At 47.0% G+C, this 21,723-nt stretch overlaps 1 protein-coding gene across 2 annotated transcripts in view; it reads right to left on the reverse strand.

Moving 5' to 3' along the window:
* Window positions 1–345: 345 nt before the first annotated feature.
* Window positions 346–21,723, reverse strand: part of GNG12 (G protein subunit gamma 12) — a 126,816-nt gene continuing 105,438 nt past the window's right edge. For both annotated transcript variants that reach the window (XM_021680025.1, XM_021680024.2), the window contains exons 3-4: window positions 5,881–5,999; window positions 346–4,198 (exon numbers count right to left, since the gene is read on the reverse strand). In XM_021680025.1, the coding sequence (XP_021535700.1) occupies window positions 4,073–4,198; window positions 5,881–5,973 (219 nt within the window). In that variant the 5' untranslated portion in view covers window positions 5,974–5,999 and the 3' untranslated portion in view covers window positions 346–4,072. The remainder of the gene's footprint in view (window positions 4,199–5,880; window positions 6,000–21,723) is intronic.

Raw genomic sequence — 21,723 nt, forward strand, 5'->3', positions numbered from 1 at the left:
CTCAAGATGCAGCTCAAACATCACCTCCCTTGGAAGCCTTCTGAGGCTTCACTGCTGTGGAGCTGGTCTCCTCTGGGATCTCACAGTCCTGCATGTTCACCTTCTCACATGTACTCTATTAGTTTATGCATCTGCCATTCCCACCCACCTTGCTCTGGACTGTGAGCTTGGCACAGGCTGGTCTGAGTCTTACTCATCTGAGTGTCAGAGCCTGTGTTCAACCTCTGGCTCTCAGTAGGTGTTCAGAAAATGTTAACTGAATGAAGGAAAAGGGAAGAGAATGGGTCTTCTATTAATTTATTGGGCAAAACACGGGTACGATGATACAGTGAGGCACTGATCCAGTAAAGAGAACAATGATGTTTTAATGACACTTCTTTCAAATCTGTGAAGTACATGTGAAGTAAATGCTTTTATTCTTTCCATAGGACAGATTTCCAAACAATGATCACAGTGCTTAGGTTAATAAGATGCTGGACAGATGAGTAGCCAAAGAATGCTATGAAATAACAAAATGCCCTCCAACTATATATCAAATGCAGATTACTGAAACATCAAGTGAATGATGTTTAGAGTGACATGACTAAAAACAAGACATTACAGTAATCCAGTCCATAAAACTAGAAAAAACTATATAACAAAAAGGCCTTTCATAAGCTATTAAATGAGCATATATGATAGACGAACCGATTTTATATTTGAAGCAGCTTATAGCACCAACATGTTGGCAGGACCTGTAGAGGGGTAAGCCAATGGACCGAGGCATCGGGGGGGGGGGGGGGTGTTGGGGGGAGTCTCCACCATCCTCTACTTTAAGCCGCCTGTTTTATAGAGGGTGAAATGGGGGCCCAGCGAGATGAAGTGCCTTGTCCGAAGTCACACAACACAGGGACACAGGATTGGCTGGAAAAGGATCCAAGGCTACGATCCAGGCCACCCAACTTTAGGTAAGTGCTCTATTTTAATCTACACGTAATTCTATGTGATTCATGTATTTTGTTCCTATTAACAGATCTACCATAAAAGAAATCAATACAATTCAACACACTCCAGTATTTTATTTTATTGAGAAGGACTGACATGTACTGTAGTTCATTTCTTGGGCCTCTATAGATCTTTAATCGATAGTTGGAATAATCAGATGACACTTATCTTGGTTGTAAATTGGCTGAGAAGAAGGCATCTGAAGCCAAGTTTAGCACATCTTCTACCTAAACTAACCTATGCCTCAAAATTATTAAATCATTGGTATAATTTTTTCGATAGTTTAAAGTATAAAAACAGTACAGAGAGAAAGCAACTCGGGTACTTTCTTTAAAAGATCATTATGGCACTTTGATTTTAATAAGGTAAGGAAATGTAAAAACCTGATTCTTTTTAGAAGAAAAAGTAACTACAACCTAGACCTTGTGAACAACCTGGTATAATGTGTCTCTGTAAAATACTTTGGAGTCACGAACTTTTGTCTATTTTGCCATGGTCCCGAGGCCTCAATTGGACAGATTGATGCACTAATGAATATATAAGAATGAAAAAAGAGATCACTGTTAACAGAAGCAGCATTAAAGACAAAAATATAATGCACATATTTAAATAGCTTCATAGATATGAAGTCAAGAAGTTGCATGTTTATTATGTGATTGTGTCTTTATAGTGGTAGTTGGGGAAAAAAAACAACAACACATACTGGGCATTTGTCCATTATAAACCAGCTACTGCAGAACAGTTAAATTGTGGTTCATAAGTAGAATAAAGCCTGATAAATAAAAGTGACTTCTGCATATCCTATACATAGATTTTCTTACATAGACATCTAGTTGTAAGTCAATCAACATTTAGCTACAATTTTTCCCCACTGGGTCCAGCATCCAAGGATGGGATTTCACTTCTTGAACATGCCCTACACCTAGTTAGGAAGTTACATGACATTCATACTCCTAGCCTTTATGATATCTGACCAGCAAAAATGAAATCTCCTGGAACCTCAAGTCCATTCCTTATCACTACAAGCGTATCAACAAATAGCAAAACATATTTGTTTTCTGTTAGGTCAAAAGGACATAATTTAGTGCTAAAGAATAAACTATGCTTGCTACTGAAAAGGTGCACATACACCAAAAAGGAATAATAAAATTTCATAAAAATATTTAACAAGCTGTATTATAAATACTTAAAATGTTAAAATCAAAATGAAAATAAGATTAGTGTGCTGAAATGATCAGTAGAAAAATATACTCGTTAAAAGAAAAGGCTCATTCAGTGAAGCATTAAATGTAATGTTGTCTTTTAGTGTATATTTCAAATTTCACCTTTCTCTCTCCTAAACAGGTGCCTCTAATTTACTTGGAAACTGGGCCTATTGCAAAACCAAGCAGTAGATGACAAGAGGTTAAGGCCAGTGGCATGATTTTCACATGATGTTGGAAAAGTGAGGGCAGTTCACAATGCTGAACAGATAGGTGGCTGGGGAAATCCTGACTATATTTGAGCAGTTTAAAAATAGCCTTGCATTTGTTCACCCACAAGCAGCTTCATACTCAAAACCCAGACGTTAGATTTTAAAAGGGGCTTGTGTTAACAGAGCAAGATTGTACAGAACTAGGGAAAACGGTTGTAAATAATTCCATCTTGGGGTTGGATCCTTTTTGAAAATAAGCTTTGAATCCTTCACTAGTAGATATTTTAATGAACTAAAGATGAATTCGAACATCAAAGGCCTGTGTATGGTTTGAGCCCTTAAGTGAGCATTTTTGTTAAAAAAAGGGACCCTTCCTCCCTCTTTGATAAAACTAACATACTCTCTGGCCATAGGAGATGCCTCAGGATGCCCCCTGGCAATTCCAAGGATGTGAGGGCTCCGTTCACGCCCAGAGGGACTATCAAGGAACCCAATGAACAGCTGCTGGAACCCTGAAGCCCAAGTAGTGTACCCCCGAATCCAAGACTGCCCTGGGGGGTTTGTGGACAAGGTAGGGAACAACACAGTGGCCCACCAGGTATTTGAAAAGCGGCTTAGTGTCTGATACCTTTGACTTTTCTTTCCTACCACGTTCTACCCACTTGGGGTTGGGGAGGTGAATACCACCTCTGGAAAGAGCTGTTCTAGCGGGAGAGGAAAGATAAAGGGCAGAGACGAGGAAATCACCAGGTTTGGCTAAGACAAGCACCTGGCTTTCACACATTCCTGCTTCTCTTTGGGCCGGGCTCATGTGCACCCTGTCTCCCTCCAAGCATGAGGGTGGACAGTTCAGAGGTATCTACCCCTAATCCAGAGAACATGAGCCCCAGGGGCCTCCTCCCCTTTTCTAGACTCGGGATCACTGAAGCCCAAAAGGCTCCCTTGTGAATACCTCCTAGAGGGCTTTTAGTTCAGTTTGTAACTTTAATTGGTTCAGCTGATTATAGCTTAAGAGGTCAGCACGATTTCGTCATTACTCAATTACCGTGGCTACAATCTTTAGGATGTTCTTTACTTTTTGTACAGTAACTATATGAAAAAATCTTACTTTACCTGCATACGGCTCAAGACAAAGGTACAGCTTCTGGAGCTGAGGAACTGAGGGCACGGAGAGAGAAATTTTCCTAAGGAAATAAGCACTGATAGGTGTATATACAAAGACATATATATACACAGGTACATTGTACAGTTGCCACAACCCTATTAGGAACATCCTAGGCTGTAAAGGTTTTGGGACTTAAGTTATTCTTGGCATTTTAATCTAGACAGGTACTTAGGTAATTTAGGTCTGGATATAACTGGGTTATTTGTAGATTTAGAAGTATATAATTGTCTTTTTTAAAATGGCCCAAACCAACTTTTCTTAAGCAGTAACCCAATATGTCACCATCGTTATCAAATGGAAAAGAAGACTGTTATTCTGGATTAAATCAGTAAAAGGTGTTTTAGAGAAAGGGCAGCTTGGAAAATAAAGACGTCAGAGTCAATTATTCCAAGTTAGAGTATTTTAGTTATTAGCAGTGGTTACCAAATAAGCTGAAGGTAAATTTCTTCCAAGGAGCTGCTCATAATTCGCTTTGTTGAGAAGAGGTGAGGAGCCATTTCACTGTTCCTCTATAAGATGATGCAAGTTTTTTTATCCTTGAAAGGGTTTTCTGAGGTCGGTATCCCTATCAGCAAAGGGTCGCTTCTGGCGTGCTCCTCACAGTAGGACATGAGGTCCGCTGACGCCTTTGAAACCTGACAGGTAGAAAAAACCAAACAAAATAATTTATTTACCAACATTACAAGCAGAGTTGCCTGTTGGGCAGAAGACCATCGGCGTGATACTTTGAGAGCCTGCTTCCCCTAAATTGTGAGTTAGGAAAGGGAAAAGATCTGTAAACGGATCAATCTGGCAGCTCTGGCCTTCTTTTACCAAGTGATCAGACTTAAAGATCAGACAAAATGATCTCATGTGTGTCCTAGTGTGAGCACAGATGACCTACCCCCAGAGAGCAAGTACGCCTGCCAAAACATTTAACAGTAATCGAAACCTCAGCAAACCGGGGTATTCAAAGTGCAGGCCATTCTACAACACGAGGGGCCTGGATTCTTCAAAAGTGGACTGTGTGGCAGATGATCCTGAATGTGACCATTGTACTGTGGCTATGCAGAAGAATGCGCTTGTATTCAGGAGACAGATGGTGAGGTATGTAAGGGAGCAGGGTCACGATGTCGGCACCTAACTTTCAAGTGGCTTAAAGGATAGGTGTTGTGTGGGTGTGTGTGTAGACAAAGAGAAAGCAAATGTGCCAAAATGTTAATAATCAGTGAATCTTGGCAAACAGTATAGGGGTGTTTGTTGTTATAAGTCTTCTATAGGCTTGAAATTTCTCTAAGTGCGGGGAGGGGGAAGTGTACAGGAATCAAGGGAAAGGTGTATCTTAGTTTGGATTTGATACAAAACTGGAATGCAGCACAGTTTAGCAACTGCATTACGGGCCTGGAGTCAATACTCTTGAGAGACAGTGAAGTTCTAGAAGAGCTTCAAGGGTTACTGTTCAAGACTGGGCTTGGAAAAATAAAAAGAGGGACAAAACCGGAATGGGAAGATTCAGTGCCTTCCTCGGACGGGAGTTAAAAACGGAAAATGCCCTGCCCTGTTCAGGAGCCGGTATCGAGATCCTGCAGAATCATCAGATCTGTGGCTTCAGGCAAGGAGCACAGGATAGCTGAGTCCTGTCAGATACAGCCCAGGCAGCCTGCTCTTTGGAGGACAGGTGACTGTCCCCAGGCCCAGAGGAATGTAGCAGGTGACTGCTTCAGTTCCTAGGAAATAGCATTACTCACAACATTCCAGGGCACACACTGCCTCGGTCTCTGGGGATGGGGGAGGGGAGTGCGGAAGACTTCGAAGTCAGGTGACCTTATAAATGTCTTCCCATTTCTTCCAGATCTCAACGAAGCCTGGCGTTACTCACGCTGGCTGCAGAATATGTGTCATTAAAATAGTCCACACACATTTAAAAAGCAGCATACTCTTAAAAAAAGGACACCACGAGTGTTGACTTGCTGTGCAAGGCTAGCTCACCTGCACTGAGAACTCTAGAACACTCAGTAAATTCCAGAGGGATGACAAGGGTGTTCATAAAGTCCGTCTGGACCCCTGGGCCCAATGCAGAACACGGAGATCGTGGGACTTGACGGTGCTCGGTCAGGGAAGGATCCTGTCTTAGGTTTTTCTGTCCAAACAGAGAGGCTAACTCAGACACCTGGGCTGCCCAGTGCTGAAAATGAAGCCCACGCCAGGTAGCAATGAGAGTTAAGATTCTGAGACTCTTCGCTTGCTCTTGGAAAATCCGGACCCCCCCAGCCACATTAAATGGCACTGCCCTCTCTAAAAGGTGGCCTCGCTTTTGGAGAGCACCCAGGCTTCTGACCTTTATTCTCTCGATGGAGGCTTCCATCCTCAACTGTTGCACCGTCCTCCTGGCCTGGGCGATGTTGTTGGTGCTTGCCGTTTTGCTGGACATCTTCAACTGTTGTTTCTACCTGAAACCTGAAAAGAACGCCAATTGCTGAAGCAGTCCTAAAGCTTTCACTCCTTGGGGGCAAAGGGTGCACCTCCCCAGTCCTCACAGGCTCTGGGAAGTAGTTACTAGGATGCCCTCCCACTGGAGCTCCTTTGTCTGCAGTACTAGTCGTTTAATCCGTGCACCCCGACATACAGCACAATGGAACCTTTTCCAGTATTTTCTAAGAGGGAACAAACACAAACATTTGTGGTAGTTAGGAGGCTTCCAGCAACGTGAGCGAATGCAAGCACAGGCCACATTACGCATACGGTTTAGTATTACTGCTATGTACTTTAATGGAAAGTTCGATTTTATTTCATTTTGGCTCTCTTACCCAACTATTACACTGATTCAAAAGTCCTGGCAACCTAAGAAAACAGCAAAGGAGAGTGCCTCTGGAGAACTTTGCACAAAAGGTGCATTTTTAGGTGCTATCGAGGTTTGCAATCGTTCGAGGAATGTTAGGCAGATAAGGAAGTCTTTATTCAAGAAAAAGTGGGACCCTTTCAGCTGGAAGACTCTCAATGATGGACTCACGGCAAATGTCCAAGGGGACACACGGAGCAGCCTAAAGCCTGAAGTATTTAACAGAACTCTCTCCTTCCCTCCTTTGCCTCGGGCTGGCCTCATCCTGGGGCCAGGCCACTTGCTAATCCTCTACCCCCACCCCAGGGTTGTGGGTTGACTCTCCTCTCTGGCCTAAGCCCTTGGATCGGAGGCTGCCCTTTTCCTCTGTCAGCCCAGCCACGTGGTAAAAAGGTGAAGGAGACCTCCCGGACCTTGAGCTTCAACCCGTGTGGTTGTCCAAGGACGTATTCCCAAAGGCAGGCTCGGGGGAAAGTCCTGCCTGGTGCCTCTGCCATATATGGCTAAGTTCTGTCCCGGCGCGGTGGCGACTGGGGGCAAAGGCAGAGCTGGCAGGCCTGGCACCAGTGTGGCAGTTTTATGACTCAGAGGAGGAGGCAGACAGCAGGTATGCCTCCCTTGTCCGCGGCTAGGGCTCAGCAAAGTCTCGGGGCACCGTGGCGCCTGCAACAAAGCCAGGCTGACTCAACCTCCTGAAGGAGCCGCACAGAGCCCATCTGCCGTAAAGGCTTAGACCTGATAAGGTTGCAAAACAGGACAGCGAGCCCCAGGCTCCACGGCGTCCACCGTGTGGGCACGAAGCTGCTCTACCTGAGTTTCACCCGACGTGGAATGCTTCCCTGGGGCTCAGTGCCAAGACCCGGGTAGAGCCTTGGTCAGAGGCAGCTTTGGGTCAAATGCACAAATAAAACTGTGCTTTTAGCTGTGCGCACAATTCTGACATCCAGCCGCATCAGCATGCTTCACATTCCTGGGTCTGGACCCTGCCTTGGCCGCTTACTAGCTGGGGGAAGCTGGGCTGGTTAGTTGACCTCTACGGGCCCACGTTTTCTTCTACATAATTGAAGGGGAGGAGTGTGTTTGAGGAGTTAATTCGCTGATGCCATGTAGTGTTTAGCCAAGGGCCAAGGCACTCCAAAAATAGCAGCTGCTCTTCTTTTATCCTTGGAGGTCACACCCAGCACCAGGAGTCAGAAGTCCCCTGTGTACCTGTCTGCACCCCCCACCCCCGCCCCGGGGTCAGTGAGTCCCAGGGAACCTGATGACCGGGCCCAGGGCGGGGGGTTGCTCTGGCATCAGCCTCCTTTCAGTGCACCCCTAGGCAACGCTGCTGCACCCAGTCCCTGCAGGATGGAGGGGCTGGTGACAGCCACCGGAGGATCCCCTAGAAGAAGGAAGCCCCGGCAATGCAGGAAAGTGGGAGGAGGAATGGTAGGGCAGGGCAGGGCAGGGTGGCCCTGCCTTGGCGACCTCATTTCGACACACTCCCTGCCCAGCTGCCTCTTCCTCAGATTCCTGTCAGCCTGCCCCACCCAGAGGAGAGGCCTACAGTCAGCTCCCAGGGGTTGTGCTCCTACCGGGCAGCCTGGCCCAGCACTCTGCTGTGCTCCCAGGCCAGGGCTTCCGAACAGAGCCTCTGGAATGGGACCTGCGAACGCAGCGAAGTGCCCTGATTCACAGCACTCTCGCCTTCCCCTGCAGCATGCTGAGCTGGGCGCCCCTGCCAGTTGGCCAGGGTTCTGAGGATTGGCCCCAGCCTCCAGAATGTGAACATGATACCCTTCTGAAGGGCCTGTGGTTTCCAGACTGCCTCCGAAGGACTTTCTGAATGTCTCTTTGCATGAGAATAACGCCAAGCATTTTCTTCTCCTCAGCTTCCAGGGCACAAAGGTTGCAAGGCCTGAGCGAGTTTTCCTGGAACTGCTCCATTGTTCACATGCGTCAGGACTAGCCCTACGAGCAAAGAGCTCCCTGAGGGTAGGCTCGATGTATAAAATCCTGGGGTAGGTCCCTCTAACGTCGGTGAGAAACGGCCACTAGAATTTGGAGGACTTTCTTCCTGACTGTATTATAGTCACATTAAAAACCGTGAGCACTGGACTCTGATCCCCCATTCTGATATCTGTTCTGACCTGCTCCCTCACTAACCACCTTCTCCCCTGCTTCCTTACCGGGGGGACCCTTCTCTGCTTTAAGGGGAGTGGAACCCTATCTGCTGCCCACCCCCCCAGCTTCTCTCAGGCTCCCAACTCAAAGACAAATTCTTCTCAAAGTCCACTTCCCTCCCCTGGCCTATGTATAAACCCACCCGGAAAACTCATTAAAGTTTAGGACATGGGTGATTTTCACAGTTTCACAGATTATTAAACACAAACAATTTCCTGCTGAATATTGTATAGGAATAACTTTGGCCGGTCAATTAAATGGGGTATGTGTGGTCATTCCTAGAAAAAGTTGTGTACTGGGCCACTGGAAAACAACCTAGTCTCTTATTACAACATTCTTCTTACGGGAGAAGAATGCTACTGTTTTCAACGGAAGGAGCCTCCAGGAGGGACTCGGTGGGCTGAGCCGCCTCCTGTGTGTGGGAGGAGGGCCACGCTCTTTGGCTGTTGATCGGTGGCGTTTACAGGAGCCCGAGGTCCAGCTGAGGATTTCCTCCCAACCAGCAGCGGCTCTGCATCTCCTCAACAGCAGGCCGGGCCAGACCAGCCGAGAGGGCCTCTCCCACCCTGTCTGCCTTCAGAGTGTTTTCCCTGCTCTTCCCTCAGTGGAAGGATGTCTGGCTGGCTCCTTGTGCCACCAGGTGGATAAAAAGCTTGTTTCATTCTTTAAGAATCGCTTCCAAGGCAAACAACACCTGATACTTCTATGGAACCTCAGAGTATACACGCTGCTTTCAGATGCAGGAGTCCGTGAAGTCTCCCTCGAAGCCTGAAAGCCGGATTACTGTTTCATCCTCCTTTTAGAGACAAAGCACCTGAAGTTGGAAAAACTTGCTCCAAGTTCACCCAGCTCCTGAGCCTTGAACCGGCTCGCAAGCCTTTCACCCCAGCAGCCACAATCCCCACCGCCCCAAGGAAAGGATGCAATTCCAGTTAATTTGACCCGCGAGCACGCAGGGCAAGGGTGACCCTGACCCCGACGACCCGGAGTCCTGGCTTGCTGACTGCTCTGTGGCTGTGCGCCATCCCTTCTGGGGCAGAAAGCATCTGTTTGTCTAGTGCCCTGAAAACAGACCTCCCTTCTCCTTTCTGCAAGCTAAGCAAGAATGTTCTCACTGTCACGAGTAGGCAAGGACTGAGGTCAGCATCTGGAGATCCTGAGCCATCACCGCTCGATCCTACCATCCCCCCCCGCCCCGCCCCCAGAAGCGGGGAGGCCTGCGCAGACCCCCAGTTTGATAAAAACCCGGCTATCGTTTCTGCGGCCTTGTTCGCATTTTTACATGGGGCTAGCAGATTTGAATAAACACATGTACTATTTAGTTATTCAAATAATTGGCATTAGTTTTAATGCTGTTGTTCATCTGAATTCTTAGGTTTCTAAAAATTCCTCAGAACACGCTTTCCCATTAGGGAATTATAAGAGCGCCTTAATCTTTGTCGAGAGGGGCCTGGAGCAGGGAGAGGGTGGGGATGGAAAGTGTGTCCGGGAGCTCACTCAGGGAAGCAGCCTCTGAATCACAAGTCCGCTGGGCCTGGCCAACAACTAGAATCACTGGAGTGAAGCCAGTGTTCTGAGTAAACACACCCCTTCTGTCTATCATAAAACAGCAGGTTTAAAAAAAAAAGACCAGGTTTCCACTTCCCCTCTGATCTTGCCTTCTACTCTCAATGTCTTACTGTCTTAGCCCGGCTCCTTGTCTGTCCCCCTCATCCATTAAAGGGGTGCAGGCAGCCATACCTATCTCACAGGGCTGTTGGGAGGACAAATGAGCGTCTATCTGTACTGTACCCTGTACACACAATTAATAAATGCTGGGTCCCTAGGTTCACTGACAAGACAAAAAAATCATGCATTCCATGAGAAGCGAGAAAAATGCACCCGGCGAAAGAGCAAAAGAAGAATTTCAAGGTAATATGATGGAGTAGCAACATCTTCCTAATATGGTCTGAGAGGGAGTGTAGTCAGACCTTTAAGAACACTTATTTTAATAAATCTCGTGAACACGGGCGCCTGGGTGGCTCAGTCGGTTAAGCGACTGCCTTCAGCTCGGGTCATGATCCCAGGGTCCTGGGATCGAGTCCCGCATCGGGCTCCCTGCTCTGCGGGGAGCCTGCTTCTCCCTCTCCCACTCCCCCTGCTTGTGTTCCTGTTCTCGCTATCTCTCTCTGTCAAATAAATAAATAAAATCTTTAAAAAAAAAATAATAAATCTCATGAACACTTATTTTAAATCAGAGCCTACGGGCTGAATGCAAACTGTGTTTGGCCGGGCCCCACAGAGGGTTAACTCTGTGTGTGTGTGTGTGTGTGTGTGTGTGTGTGTGAACTTTAAATTGACTGTCAACCTTTGAAAAACAGATACTTCGCTTTAAGACAAAGAAAGATTTCCGGAAATACCAGAAAATCTTACAAAACCAGGCTGGGTCTGAGTAGTGATTGCTGCTCTCACATTGGCTGGCACACTTGCCCATCCCTCTATTTGAACTTGGACACGGCCTTCGTACCATACCTTGGACATTGAGTTCCAGCGGCATACTCCAAGATTAGGCCAGGGGACTTGAGCTCACCCCTGCCCTTGCCACCGCCTCCCTCTGGGGCTCTGGGGAAGGACTCCTAACCTTTGTACGTCTCAATTTTCTCATGGGAAAAATCGGGATAATAATACATTTCTATTTCAAAGGGTTGTTGAAGAGCATCAGATAAAACAAGCATGTGAGTGTAATCAACAAGAAGAATACTCTTGCTGAGCGGTAAGTGCCTACACCCTCTGCTCACACCCCGGCGACTTGCTCTGAGCAGCCGCAGTCCCTGATCGCGGCTCTGGGCAGCTCCCTACCCTCCTCCTGCTGTACCCTGACCTGCGGCGACGGACAGAAAATACGACCTCTCCTAGTGTTACCAGCTGAAGCGTGCCCCCCCCGCCAATGGACACGTTGACGTCCTAACCCCCAATACCTCAGAATGAACCGTATTTGGAGATAGGGGTTCAGTAAAGATGAGCCCAGTAGGGTGGGCCCCGATCCAATACGACTGGTATCCTCACAGGAAGAGGGACTTTAGACCCAGAGGAGTAGAGAGGGAAGAACACACGAAGGCACAGGGAGAAGCCAGCCCAGCTGCAAGCCACAGATGGAGGCCTCGGAAGAAACCCACCCTGCTGGCACCTTGGTGCAGACTTCTAGCCTCCAGAAAATAAATTCCTGCGTTTAAGCCACTCTGTCTGTGATGCTTGTGAGGGCAGCCTGAGCCAACCGAGACACTAAGGTTCTCTTGCATCTGGAGGATGCGGGCCCCGCCGTAGGGGTGCATTCATCAGAGATCTGGAAAGTGGAAGCGAGAAGGCCAGTTCTTGCGGCTTGGCTGCTTTTCTGCGGGCCAGCAGGGTGGTGGGCAGGTTGCACTTGGTGGGAGCACCGAAGCGTGCAGTCAGGAGCCATGTGGTGCAAAGAAACCACACGGCTGCAGCAGCCTCCCAAGAGTCTCCACTTCCTGCTGGGTCCCGGGGGCCAGTTCTGCACTGAGGTCTGGCAGTTGGTCCTGGTCTGGATGTCAAGAACCAGTTCCTCCAGCCCTTCTACTGATTATGCAAGCACCTCATCCCTGGGGTGAGAGCCCATTCTGCCGGCATTGCCCAGAGTGCTTTCTGTTTGTTGTAACTGAACCCTGACTGATACACAATTGTTAATCTGTTGTTTTGTAATCTGTAAATAACTTACAAAGATTAGCTAGGATTTCTATTATTATGCTATTATTGCGGAACACACCAAACCCTGAGACTTGAAAACAGGGAGAAGTAAGACATGAAATTCTTTTTCTCCTTCTCCCCAACCAAAGCTTGCAGGTTGTAAGATCAAGGGTGGTGGACCTGGAGCCAGCCACACATCTTGCCCTGGTCCTGCTCCGTGTGGAGAGCAAAGGGCAGAAAGACAAGTTACTGGCCTGGGGAGAGAAAAAATGAGAGGCAGAGACGAGGCAGGACTGCACGGAGCCGTGGAAAACGTAGTTTGAGCTGGAGACATAGTGACTGGAGCTCTTCTAAGAGTTTATATGGGCTCAGAACCAGCAAAATGAGTAAGAATAAGAACAGCACTCTCTCAAGACCTCAAAAGAGTTCATCCTCTAAAAGCAGCATGCTTTTCTACTTGCAGACCCTTGTGAAGTCCTTATCTGGTATCTTGGAGGAGTTCATTTTACCTGCCATCCAGGCACATGTGCCTGAAGAAGAATGATGACAGTGGATGAGGATACTATTGCTATAATGATAATTTTTGACGACCATCACCATTTACTGAGTATGTGCCCGGTAAATGAATGCCAGGAATCATTTCATTTAATCCTCTTAGAGATGAGTTCTTTTAGCATTTCTGTTTTACAGATGAAACACAAAGAGGTCAAAAGTGTCTTGCCAAAGACTATACTGATTTACGTAATAGAGCTGCGACTCGGGCCACCTGACTCCCAAGGTCATCCTCCTAATCACCATCTATAATACTTGCCTCCTAACATCAAGAACACAAGGAAGGAATGGGGAGGAAGCAGGGGAACTGTCAGGAGCACAGACCAAAAGAAGTCATGACCTCCATTTAAAGGAGCCTGTTGCTCGTTTAGATAAGCGGTCTCCGTAGCAATGGCAGTAGGTATCCAGTTAAGTGGCCTTGGGAGAAGACCTAAGTGAAGGAGAATCGGTGAAGGAGAATTTAAAAGAAGGACTGCCCCAGATTCTAGGTGAGGCTATTGCCAAAAGACACAGAATGATCCCATCATCCCTAGGGAAGCTGGTAGGAAGCCACGAGAATGAGCCAATCTAGGTAATAAATCCAGGAGACAGCTGCAGAGCCTGAGTAGCGGGTTCCTAACTCCTTTTAATGACCTTAACTTATAGGATTAAGTATCCTTCAGTTTGAAAAAGAGATCATTTAACACACTTCTTGGCTACAAAAGTTTAAGTTTGTTTTCTGAACAGCCACTTCCTTCTGGAAAGTTTCTCTTCTTAGTGATGCTAGACTGTCCTGTTCTTGCCTGTCCAATGATGTTGCTTTCTACAGCTCTTGTTCCTTCTTTGGACTCAGTTTTCTCAGGCGCTCAGTCCTGGAGGACTGATGCAGCAGAGTGAAGAGGGCTTTGACGGTCAGATAAATTTGAATCCTAGCTCATCACTTACTACAACTCATTTGCTTCACTTCCCCGAACTTCAGTTTCCTCATCTGTAAATAGGAAGGGATGATAATAGTCCCTACTTCACAGGGTTGTTAGCAGGAGGAAATGAAAGAATATATGTAAATTACCCGGCGCCTGCCTGACCCACATTGGTCTTAGCAGGGTAGATGACGTCCTACCTTTGTGACATTAGCTATGACCAACGCGCTTCTCGTGCAGCCCTTTACCACAATTCCACTGTCTTAAATGAAAGCCTATTCAAATGTACATGCAAATGGCACAGAGTTGCTTTGAACACAACAGATGGAAAAGCCGGTGAAACACCACTGCTTGCCCCAGGCGGTCTGACTGCAGAGGCCAGGCCCCGGAAGCTTTCCCGTGATGCTGCTGTAGCTCCAGGCGACTGTGAGCCCACTCTGTTCTGTTGTGGGCTGTGTTTACAAGTCCTCTTGCGAGTGTCGGTCTGTGCAAGTTCTCCGCCCGTTTCTCTTGGCCTGTTTAAATTCTCTCTTCTTTTAGTCCCTAGTTCACATTTTTATCTCTTCCAGAAAGGTCTCTCTACTTTCACTTGCAGTGATTTATTCCCTTTATAAATTCCGGCTCCATGCGTCAAGCTCAGGGGGGTTCACGGGCCCCGAAGGGGCGGCCCAGGCACGAGGGGGGCAGGCAGCAGCTGCGGGCGTACTTAGTTACCTCTCTCTGACGTGCCGATGTATAGCTATCATCAAGCCCTCAAAAGGGCAACACATTTATTTCGGTGCTATTGATATGTCAGTTCATGCTTACTGTTATGTAACTGATTTTGTATGTATGAATATTGTCTTCCCACTAAACTGTGAGGAGTTTAGCTCCATAATAACAGTATCCCAGTAATATCTATTCATTGCTTACTGTGTGCCAGGCACTGTATCAAATACTCTACACCGTTACTCATTTACTATTATGTGTGACTGTAGGAGGTCAGATTTATCATACCTATCAAGACTGAAGCTCAGGACGGTTAAATAATTTGCTCAAGATCAGATAGCTAGTAAGTGGTGGAGAGACAGGATTGGAACCCAGATCTCTCCTACTTTAGAGCTGCACCCTTAACTAGGCAGGTGAGTTATCCCATGCCATGTTCTCTCTCCTATTGACTAATTCAGAGAATGGGGCTTCAATAAACACTTGGCTAAGATTAAGACACGAGATGTAGCAACCAACACATCAACCAGTGAACCTATCACTCTGGGGTGTTTGTGTTGGGTGTTTGTTTTCTTAGAAATAGGATACACCCTGCTGCTCCTTCCCACAAGTATCCCACAAAATACTGACTGTTCCAAGCCAAAGGTTACCCACCTGTTTGGTTCCCTTCACAGCTCTGAGAAGCCTGGGTGGAGTCCCTGGGACTCCAGTGCACTTGACTGGGTCAGTTGCCGGCACGGTGAACATTCAACTCCAGCCTGGGCTGGCCACCTGTGCAGCGCCCAGACTCTGAGGGCAATGCTGCTTTGCACCCCCATACTGGGCCCCAAACAGGTTTGCAGTCAGTGAAGGTGAGCCGTGGGGAGCAGCTCTGTGATGGTCACCTGCAGAGGTGCAGGACCCGGCCCTTTCTGCTTATGCCAGGCCAGGACCCTGCAGAGGTATGTGTTCACCATCAACAAGGAGTACGACCTTTAGAAACAAGTTTTACTCTCTCCCTCACATAGCAAGCCTGGTTGAGAAATGATTTGCTCCTATCTGTGTGGCTGGCTTAAGGATAGCTGGAGATCTCATCTGTTTATCCATGAGTGAAGAATAAATACATGGATGAATTCTACAGTTACTTAATATCCAACACAAGAGCCGACAGGTACAGAGTGATTTTTCTGTGTCAGGCACTGTTATGGGCTTTATTTAAAGTTATTTTACTTATTCTGAAAAAGAAATGACTCCTGTTTCATTAGTTTTTAAAATTTAAAAGAACATGTAGATCTAGGAAAAATTTTAAACAGATTTACCCAAAGGGTAGACAACAAAAACTCTCTGTCCTTCTACACTAGACTTCCCGAGGTGATCCCTGTTATCAGTTTCTCAGATTTCCTTCGAAGACATCCCCTGCTTATATAAGCATGATTATTTACATATCTTAAAAAGTTTACATGTCTTAAAAAAATACAAATGGGAGCAAGTTTGATGCATGGCTCTGTCCTCTGTTTTTTATTTTAACACTCGTGGCGAAGGTGGTATTATTAACCCACTTTCCTAATGAGGAAACCAAAGCTCTCTGGGATGCCTAGTGCCTAAGGGAACCCTGGTGTCCCTAACCATGACTGCACACTGCAGCCGCCTACAGGCCCTGTATGGGGAGCATGCTGGGGCTGGAAAGAGGAAGTGGGAATGATCAGAGAAGAAGACAAAATTCCTGCCTTAAAAGGGCTCATGGTTTTGGGCGGCAAACGATGCTATATGAAGGGAGAATGATTTCCAAACGACAGAGGAACATATCCAAGACACAGTTCTATGGTGCCCCGAGGTGCTAAGCATTTGCAAAGAGAAGCAGTCTCCAGAGCAGGGAATGGCCCCCGCAGGAAGTCCCGCTGACTGGTGAGTCTCCACACCAGCGGACAGCTACCTCATCCCTGGGAGTCCTTTCCATCAGCCTTCCCGGACCCGCTACCACCTGCCCTAGCTGAGCAGGGAGGGAGGTGGTCTGCAACGGGGTCCCTTGCCTGGGATGTTCTCCACAACATAGCTGTCCTACCCTCATTCCTGGTTTGCTGACAAAGCAGAAGAACGGAGATATTTTGGGTTCTGGTCATAAAGACCTAGCATCTGATCCACTTTAAGCAGAGGGCATGCTTTCTTTTTTTTTTTTTTTAAAGATTTTATTTATTTGACAGAGAAAGACACAGCAAGAGAGGGAACACAAGCAGGGGGAGTGGGAGAGGGAGAAGCAGGCTTCCCGCGGAGCAGGGAGACCGATGTGGGGCTCGATCCCAGGACCCTGGGATCATGACCTGAACCAAAGGCAGACACTTAATGACTGAGCCACCCAGGCGCCCCGGGCATGCTTTCTGATACTGCTAAGCAGACAGGCGGTCACCCACTTGCCTGCAGTCCACTCCCACAAACAACCCAAACACCTACTGGGAGGGTTGAAAGTGAGGCAACAGGCAAATGCCGCTGCATCTCTTTCTGCTCAGGAGGCAACCAGGCGGTCGTTTTTCTTGTTTTGAAGGTGTCAGCTGCTTGGAGGCATGGGAGGAGTGGAGTTGAGGGAGAAGGCGAAGAGAAGACTGGGAAGAGTGAGCAGCTCGCCGACACCCACAGTCACGGCCGGGGCTGCGCTGTGTAACAAACATGGCATGTGGGCTACCAGACTGGGGATTAAAAGGCTTAGGACGCCAACAGGATGCACGAAGTCTTGAAAAATAAGGAATAAAAGGCCAATAAACCATGACAGATGTAGGCCTAAAGAGCCTAGAGAGAGGACGGTCAGCGGGGACTTGGGCGAGCAGAGAGGTGCGTGAAGGATACATTTCTTAAATGAATCGATCCTGGAAGGGTAGGAACTGGGTAGGTGGTGGCGAAGGAGTGGGGAGAATTTCAGAATGGATATCGAGGGCGTACAGAGTGGGTTAAAGCTGACTCTGTTGTGTGAATATGGGAGCCCCCAGAGGTTTCTGACCAGAAGCGACAGGCATGGGGAGTATCATGGGAAAAAGAACTGAACGACCTTATGTCGGATGGAATAGAACTGGGAGAGAGAGAAAGACAAAATGGACTATTTCCATGGAAGGTCTAGGGGCAGGCAATAGGATAAAGAGCCCAGGCTTTGGGTGTCACTTAGTGTTGCATGATGTTGAATCAATGACTTAGCCTCACTGAACTCCTAGGTTCTCCGTAAAATGGGGTACCAAGAGTGCCTGCCTCGCAGGACTGTAACGATTAAATGGAATCCTACAGAAAAGAGCCTCGCACACAGAAACCATCCAGTGTTATATACCACCACCATCCTCATCATCCTCATCATCATCATCATTACCAGGACTTCATCAAACAGAGGAAGGTGACTGGAATGTCAAGAAAGAGCTGGATACAAGAGTAGGAAATAGAAGAACGATCAAGACTTCATTCTTGGGGCCGAATGGGGACTGACAGCCCAGAGGCGGTGGTTTAACACTAGATTTGCAGGGAGTGCCTGAGGAAAAGAGCAGCACGCATCCGAGGTCTTCCTCACATGGGCAGGGACAAGAAGGGCAGATTCCCAAAGGAGCAGAGAGGGGGAGCTGGGGAAGCTGCCCGGACAGGGGACACCAGACAGCTAGGAAGAGAGAGGGATGTTGGGGAGGGAGGGCAGACGTTAATGCTATAGAGACAGGCTTAGCTAAAAATACATTATACCCAGAAAACATACTAGAATATACTCTAAAATGTAGCCACTGCTAGGTGGAGAGAAGTGGGGGCCTTTAGTGTTGTTTTTATGCACTCCTGCAGCACGTACGTTTTTATTTTTTCGGTCTCACCAGCTAACACTTCTATTGCATGTCGTATGCTTGCCATTGTTCTGAGAGCTTTACAGATACTAACTCACTTAATCCTCAAAACAATGCTCTGAGGTGGTTACTATTGCTTTTCCCAATTCAGGATGCAATGCGGATCCAGAGTCTGTGCTCTCAACCACATGTGATGTTTTTATGATGAAAAAAAAAATGAATGAATCCCAGCATGTGTTATTCAGAAAACCAGGAGGAGGGGCAAGTTATCAGTCACTTTATGGGGGCACAGGAAGGAGAGAGGGACCATAGCCCATGGGACTGGGGATGACGAAGGGGTTCCAGGCCCCCCCCCGGGTGGGGTTGCCACGGCACGAAAGGAATGGAGGTCCAGTGATAAGGGGCGCCAGAGAGAACTATTAATTCCGGAACTTAGGCGGTGAGTGTGGGGGGCTATTTCAAGAAGTAGCAGTGTGCTGAAGACAAGGACCTCAATGCGAACTTTGAGGGGTGGGAGGATTGTTTCAAAAGACGGCTGTCATCTGGGTGTTTTCAAAAGCAGAGGAGGAGCACTGAGCAACCAAGGAGAGTGTGAAGACACCAGCGAGGTTAACGGAGGGCCGGAGAGCACGGAGTCAGGTTGCAGCTCCGGCATGAGAAAGGGAGGCTGGGAAGACACAGGAGGAAAAGCAGGGGAGCAGGCACCCAGCAGCTCAGGCCAGGTAAGGGACAAAGGGCCGCCAACCAGAGGTGCGCACAAACAACGCGGGCCAATCTCTCAGGCATCGTGCTGAGCAGAGGAAGTCAGACACAGGAGCGTGCACGTGCTGTGCTCTGTCTGATTCCACGTGCAGGAAGTTCAAGGCCAAACACGTCTCTGGTGATAGAAACTAGATGAGTGGAGAGGGGGAGAGGAGATGGATGAAGCAGGACGGGCCATGAGTCAGGGGCTGACTACTGAAGTCGGGTGACAGGTACACAGGATGCCTTCTTTCTTGGCAGATGTCAGAAAATTTCAAGAATTAGAAGTTAAAAGTAAAACCCTCTGATCCTAAATACTTCATGGTCTAGAACACGATGATAATTAACACTGTAAGATGAGCTCTGTCATTAAAGAATGGAAGATGGGTTAATTATTGTCTACCATTTCCTCCTCCAGATCATGACATAGCGAGTATGTCCAATGTCCACAGCGCAGAGGAAGTACCTGCCTTTTGAGGAGGCACAGATAGGATGAAAGCAGCCATTATCCGGGCCCTTGGCCCATTTTATACAGCGCTCAGATCCCGGGTCCCAGATGCCAAAGTTCAACCTGCCAGGAAGCACTGCTCCCTGCATTCACCCTCAAAACACAAAAGCCCGTGGTCCACATACCCATAACCATTATGCTAAAAGACATCATAGGAGACTTAATTTTCCTTTCTTCTTTCATCTCGCCTTCTCCCATTAACTACAGCAGGAAACATGTCCTACCCCCTTTCAAACATGTCCGGACTTGATAACTGCTTGGAGGAAAAGCAAAATCTATGAAATTCCTAGGGTGACCGGCAAGATGAACATTCTGTGCTGGCCCTCACAGTTCAAAGTACTTGTTGTTTTGTATGCAGGTTCCTGAAAACACCAAAAATAGAAATACCACACAATCCAGTAATTCCACTACTGGGTATTTACCCAAAGAAAACACAAACACACCCCTATGTTTTCTGCAGCATTATTTACAATAGCTGAGATACGGAAACAACCTAGATGCCCACAGAGAAGATGGATGGATAAAGATGTTATATACACATACAGTGGAATATTACTCAGCCACAAAAAGAGAATGAAATCTCACCACGTGCAACAAGATGAATGGACCTAGAGGGTAGTCTGGTAAGTGAAAGAAGTCACTGGCCTTGGCAGAAAGTGACAGCTTTGTCGTTTTTCCTCTTCCTAATTCAGGAAACAAAAGGGACAATATATTCCTGGGGCTGGGCACACAGCAGGAACTCAAGAAATACTTTACCAATGAAATGATGATACAAGGATCCCCGGCAATATCTTAGGTGAGTGGTAAGGGCCCGAACCCAATGTATATGAACGTCGGAATTTCTGACAAACGGGAATCATGTCACATTACGAAAGGACTCCTTCAGATAATACTTTCCCAGATGCATTATCTACTGGACCAAGAGGCTAAGTCAGAGAAACTCATTGTTTAGCTCGGATTCTAATTAAATGATCAATTAGGAATCCTACGAAACATCTCGAAGTTATAACACTTTACACAACCGCTTCTGTGTCTTGAGCACAGTTCTACTTGGTTTCCGAAATACAGTACTTGTGTGTGTACTGTCCTCCTTCCCGTACTTAGGAAAGGGAGGGTGGTACACACTTTGGTTTTAAAAGCTTCAAAAGCAGCTCCTTCTCTGGCCTCTGGCCTTGGTACTCTTTTCCCCTTAAGGATGGATACAGCAAAGTAAAATTCTGCCGTTGCTTGCCCTGGAAAGAAAGAAGTACCCCCAGAGGCCTCCACTGCTTACATCCGCCTGTGCAGGTCGGGTGCTTAAAGGGGGGAAAGGGGCCGCTTCCCAAGGGTAATTCATCTCATGAGTGCCCTTGGGCATAACGTACACTTTCAAGCAAATCCTAATAGTTCATATGGCAATATTAATACCTTTTATTTATTCACGTATTTAACTGTGAAGTTACTTAAACTTTTCTTACGCTTACTGAATTTAGGGATTAAACTCCTGAGAGAGATCACAGGATATCAGCACGTAGCTGTCTGTGGCCAAATACGAGTTTCAGAAGGTTAAGTTGATACTATCAAAGGTCTGTCCCTGGGATATTTTCCGAAGTGCGTGAGATTCTCCGGAACGCTTTTAGGCACAGTGTGAGTCAAAATAAATGGCACGTGTTTATATTACGTGTAGAAATTACGAGACTGATTTTAGTGGACTGAGTACACAAATGCATCCAAGTCCTACCAACAGCCATTACCTGTCGGTGGCAACACTTATAAATGGACAGACTCCGTGATCACATGACCACCGGAGGCCCGTGCCTTCCCTTACAAATGAAAACCACCCCGAGCTGAATTCTGGAGAAACACCCTTACATGTCACGTGCAGGTGTCGCCACACGTTTGTCGATCATTTCTGCCTTTCCCCAGTGGAGAATCCGATATTCTATTTCTAATGTGGTAAACCTGATATAATAATAATGCTATTAAAAGGTGGCAATTTATAAAGTGCTTCCTCCTATACCATCTACATGAGACAGGGTTCAATTACTAAATTGTATTTTAATTTCTCTTTATTGAGAACCTCTGGAATTGAGCCTGCAACTTTATGCAATCAGTAAGTAAGCTATTTTTGCAGATAATTGGAAAAACACTGGAATCCTTCTGCCTCATGAGACTCCTGTTTCTTAGTAGCCTGTCAGGTGCTTCCCCTCTTCATATGCAGTGTATTTTCACTTGTAACAATTGCACATGCTTCTTAAATGGAGGAAAGTATTGGTTTTTCCTCTCTTAAATATAACCCAGTTAATGACATTTTCTTAGAAGCAGATTA

Source organism: Neomonachus schauinslandi, chromosome 4, assembly GCF_002201575.2.
Source record: "Neomonachus schauinslandi chromosome 4, ASM220157v2, whole genome shotgun sequence".
In the NCBI taxonomy this organism is placed as follows: Eukaryota; Metazoa; Chordata; class Mammalia; order Carnivora; family Phocidae; genus Neomonachus; species Neomonachus schauinslandi.